The sequence below is a fragment of the Leptonychotes weddellii genome, chromosome 3, assembly GCF_054177405.1.
Source record: "Leptonychotes weddellii isolate Sample4059 chromosome 3, ASM5417740v2, whole genome shotgun sequence".
NCBI lineage: Eukaryota > Metazoa > Chordata > Mammalia > Carnivora > Phocidae > Leptonychotes > Leptonychotes weddellii.
Genome location: NC_138371.1, coordinates 473,125 through 478,239, shown reverse-complemented (window position 1 = coordinate 478,239; position 5,115 = coordinate 473,125). Strand labels below are relative to the sequence as shown.

General features: G+C 62.5%; 1 protein-coding gene across 1 annotated transcript in view; it reads left to right on the top strand.

Moving 5' to 3' along the window:
* Window positions 1-3,593: 3,593 nt before the first annotated feature.
* Window positions 3,594-5,115, top strand: part of ANO7 (anoctamin 7) — a 24,992-nt gene continuing 23,470 nt past the window's right edge. The window contains 1 exon segment of the mRNA XM_081815281.1: window positions 3,594-3,795. Coding sequence (XP_081671407.1) covers window positions 3,594-3,795 — 202 coding nt within the window.

Sequence of the window (5,115 nt, the reverse complement as noted above, 5' to 3'; positions counted from 1 at the left end):
TCCTCCTCCTCAGACGGGCGGGCTGGTGGGGGTGAGGGCGCTGCCTGGGGTGGGGGCACTCGGGGGCCGGCCTGGCAGCCCAGACCTGTTTGGTCTTATCGACCAGGTGACGCCAGGGTTTTTCTAATCATGCGTATTTCAGAACAAAACCGTGGGCGCAGGATCGCGGCGTCCCGTGTGCTGTGACCCGCTGGTCTCCTCGACAGCCATGGCCGTGCGCCAGGCCCCCTGCCGACCGCTGCCCGGGCCGCCCGTCCGTGGCTCTCCGAGGCCCGGGCTGCCCACGAGCGCCCGAGGGGCTGCTGCCCGAGCGCCTGGCCGCGCAGTGCCGCTGACAGCTCAAACCCAGCCGAGGCTCTGCTCAAGACCTGCTCCAAAGAGCTTACGTCTTGACAGCCTCTAACGTCGCTTCCCAGTCTTACCCCGTCCTTGTGCCAGCTTGTTTCTTGAGGATTTACATCGGCAGTCACCCGGGGTCTGAATTTAATGCTGCGGGACCTTAGCCTCTCTTGGGGTCTCAGATTTCCCTGCTGCAGAAAGAGGACTGAATCGAGTGGTCACCGTGGGTCCCTTCTCCAAGATTCTAGAGTGGAACCGTCCAGTACGGGGGCCACCTACCGCCACGTGTGGCTGCTTCAATTCAAATTTAAATGTGTTAAAATAAAATGAAATAAAGCATTCACCTCCTCGGTTGCACTTGCCACATTCCAGGTGCTCAGTGGCTGCATCTCGCCAGGGGCAGCCCTTCCCCCTCCATTCTCATGAGGAGCCCAAGCAGGTCAGAGGTCCCCAGGCGACAGGGTGACCCCTGCCAGGAGTTGTGGATGTGGCAGTAGTTGGCCTGAAGCAAGGAGCACCTGCCTACAGAAAGCAAACGCGGCGAACGAGGGGGTGGGAGGGCGTGGGCTCAGAAGGGGCCTTGGGATGACGGCCCTAGAGGTCACAGAAGAAAGTTTAGACCCCAGAATTCACGATTGGAATGCCCTTGCTGAAAGCCTCACTCCCGGGAGCCCTGCACCCGAGCACAAGGCGGAGACCTGCAGGAGTGCAGGTGACGGGCCTGTGGAGCCCTCTGCGGAGCTGGGACGGCGTTCTGGCCCACGCACGGGAGGGACGTGCCCGTGCCCCGGAAAGACAGGGTGTGACATCAGCCACGAGGGCATCACTTTTTAATCTGGGAGGCAGAGCGTGGCCAGTGGCTGCAGAGATTGTGTGGCACGAGCAAGGAAAGGGAGCAATCACTTATAAACGGTGCGCGGGAGGCCAGATGTTGGCGGTCGCCACTAACGGAACAGGTGTTTCCTCACGGGTGGGAAAAGAAACCCAAAGGACAGTAGGAGAAAGGCCTCAGCAGGCCCGTCCTCGTGGGGCTGGGACACGGATGCTTGCCCAGCGCATCTGTGCGTCACAGACGCAGGAAACTTCGGGGGTGGAGGGGGCAGGGCACGAGGTGCTGAACCCAGCGCTGTCCCAGTCACGGGCCATCCATTGAACCCTAAAACCCACACTGAGCCTTGAATGACTTTGGACAAGAGGCAAGAGAAGCAGTTTCCTGCTGGATCCCAAAGGCTGCAGACCGGGTTGGGGGGCGCCTGGCACGCCGTGGGCAGGACATCCCCTGCAGGGCCAAGTCCCGAGGGTCAGAAACCCCGGTGTGAACGGGAACATCAGAGGAGGGGCTGTGGGCCTCCCAAAGCAGGACCGCAAGACGGGCTTTTGATGGGTTCCTTCACACAGAAGTGGAATTCGGTAGCACACGGAACGCCAAGAGTAGAGCAGATGCGAATGAAGATGCTCACAGTGTGTACAACCAGCAAAGGCCGCATCGAAGAACCCTGCTGGAAACCGGCCCAAGGCGAGAGGAGGCACGTCAGGGAAGCCAGAGGGCCGAGGCCCCCCACCTTCCCCCACGCCGCCATCGAGACGCACACACCGCGAAAGGGGCCATCCCTGTGCACCTACCCAAAATTAGCTCATTAGAAAGCTCCCGGCGTGGGGTGTCACCGGAGGGGGGGGGGAGGGACCCCAGGGGCACCTGAGCCTCAAACAGCGCACCCAGCCCTGGGCACCTCAGTACATGCTCCTCAGCAGGAAGCAGCCACAGTGCCCACTCGGAAACCCAAGGAGGCCACGGCCGCAGAGACCACATGTCCGTGGGAGAGGGCTCCGCAGGGGCACGCACACAGGAGGAAACAGCCCTCCACAAGGTCTGAAACAACCCCAAGCAAAGACACTGCCTGGGGTAGGGGTGGGGGGGCAGAGGTGGTGGAATGAATAATAAAGTGTGGGAAAGCCTGGCTACAGGGGGGTTCGGCGTCCTTTGAGGTACTTGGGTTACATCAAGGAAAAAAACAAGCCTTTTATTTTTTTAAGATTTTAAAAAAATCCCTGCCCTGGGGGGCGTAGATGAAGCGACAACCATAGACAATAGAAGGTGACTTGCCCTTTGGAAGAAAGCAGAGCGCGTGGACAGGCTCACTGGCGGCAGGGGTGGGGTGACCCTGATGAGGGACAGACCCGGGGCAGACCCACCCTGGGGGTGGGGGGAAGGAGGCTGAGGCGGCAGCAGAGAGGAGGAGGCCTAGCAGAGGGCGGGGAGAGGGAAGCCTCCGGCAGAGCATCCCGGAAGGGGGACCCGCAGAGGAGGCCTGGGAACCCCAACCCGTGGGCGTGGGGCCCTTGGCGGGAAGAGCCCGCGTGGGGAGCTAGATGTGGTGGCCCAGGAGGCCGCGAGGGAGGAGCAGGGAAGTTTCCTGGCAGGGGAGGCACCCTGAGGAGGGGCGGGGCCCAGGAACGCAGACACCTCCTGTGGCAAGAGGCCAGCAGCGAGGGTGGAGGTGGGCGGGGAGTGGACCAGGTGGCCACCCGGGGGAGGGTGCTTGCTCTGTGCGGAGGGAATGTTTGGGAGGGAGGTGGGGGGCTGCGCAGGGTCCTGAGGGCAGGGGTTGAGGGAGCGGGAGAGCGTGCGGGGCACAGGAAGACGGCCCACCCCTCAGACTGGGTGCAGAGCAGGTGAATGTTGGGGAGCAGCGGCGCCTCCGGCTGGCAGTCACTTACCAGGACCATTCAGCCCAGTGATTGTGTTGGGACCAGCCAGGTGCCCACCCCCAAGGGGGAGGCGCACTGGTTCTACCCCAGCCCCTGGGGTCTGTTCCCTTTCCAGGCTATCTGGCAGCTGGGTGGCCTGGGGCTCATGCTTAGCCCGAGGCACCTGCTGTCCTGAGGGCAAGGGCCTGCGCGGCCGGCTCGGGGCCGGGAACCTGGACCTGGCGGCTGGGCCTGCTGCGTCTACTGAGGTGAGGAAAAGCTGTTTTGTTACGCCACAGTTGGAGGCTTTTTTCCCCACTTCCACCAACATATTTCTCAGTGTTACACAAATGAATATAAAAAGTTATCGTCAAAAAGCCCGGTGTAGCAGATCCGGGGCCTGGGCTCTTCTCCACACCTGCGACCCAGCACACCTCTGCTCCTGCTAACTTGCTTGCTTTTTTTTTCCTTTTCTTAACTTTTAAAAACTGCAAGAGTAATGCAGCTTGAAAAAATGTCAAACCATAAAACATTGTAGAAAGTAAACGTTTCAACCCTCCGCCGGGATGAGTGCTGTCTCCGGTGTCCTGCGTGCGCGTGGCCTCCACGGCTCCAGCTGCGGTGAGCGGCTGCCCCCTCGGCCGCCCCGCCGCTCTTTCCCGGCGGGCATCCCCCGGGGCCACCGCGAGCAGAGTGCCGGGAACCCCCCGGAGCTGACCTCTTCCCAGGCCCTTCGCGTGCGGCCGGAGCAGTGTAGAGTTGTCTCAGGCTGGGAAAACTCCGGGCCACCCCTTCCTGTCCAGAGGCCCTGTGGGATCAGGCGGACGCCCCCCTGAGGGTATTTCTCCTCCCTCCGCCTGCCTCACCCTGCTTCCCGGCTCTGGAGCATCCCCAGTGCAGGCGGTACCCGGGAATCCATCTCAGGGACCCCAGACAGAGAGCTCAGTGCGGACCCTCCAGCTCAGGGTGTCCCTGCTGGGCCCCGACCCACTGCACAGGGTCTCCCTGGGAGGGGGGTGGGGGTCAGAGATGCAGCCAAGACGACGGCGCCACTCGGGGTTTTGCACAAGAGGGCCCCAAGAGAGCAGAGCTGTGGGGAGGATGGAGTGGGACCCCTCCCTGCAGTGAGCAGGGCTGCACCCCATTTCACAGATGGACCCTGAGGTCGCACCCGGGAAGCGGCAGAACTGGCTGTGTCTCCGGAGGGGCGGCCCACCAGGCGGAGGTGGGGCGACCCCACTGCGGCTGCCCCTGCCCCTGCCAGACACCCCCGCTCCCAAGCCCTCCACAGCAGCAGCCGACCCCACTAAGGAAGTCAGGGGAGAAAGATGAGCGGTGTCCTTTGCTGGGAGGACCGTGGCATTTGCGTGTGGGACGTGGAAAGGCTCTAGGAAAATGGGCTGCCTCTGTTTGCAGACCCAGAGCCCCACACCCCCTTCTCAAACAAAGGCAGATCCTGTTCCAGGAGCAGGGGAGACCTTGCCCCCAGCCAGCTGGCTATGCCAGGCCCCTCTCCTGCCCATTTGCCAGGCAAGGTGAGGACATGTGAGTGGCCAGCCCCACCTGGGCAGGGCCACGAGGACACGGTCCCTCCCAGTTCTCTGCCTGCAGGTCTGGCCCAGACTCAGCTGCCCAGACCAGGTTCGTGCTGGAAGGGTGTCCACGACCTCGGAGGCCTCTTCCAGAAGCCGCCATGCCAGGTGGGAACCTGTTCCATGATGCAAGAGCCACGGGGAGGGAGGTGGGGAGATGGACTCCAGGGAGGCTGGGTGAGCACCCCCAGCCCATCAGGGCTCCCAATGCCCTGAACTGTGGGCTCACCCTGGTGCCCCAGAGGCCTGCCTGGCCCTGGGGGAGGATGAGAAAGGCCAGGTGCTCAGCACCTCCAATCCTAGGGAACCTCAGTTTTCCCACCTGTCCAGTGGGCCCACCGTGGAGCAGGTCACTTCTATGGCCTTGGTGACTGCACAGAGCACTCAGAAGGGGACACCCCCGCACCCCCACACCACAGCAGGGGGTGTTCAGCAGCACCAAAGGCTGCCAGCTGACTTCAAATTCTTGAGAATCCCTTCAGGAGTGCCCCATGAC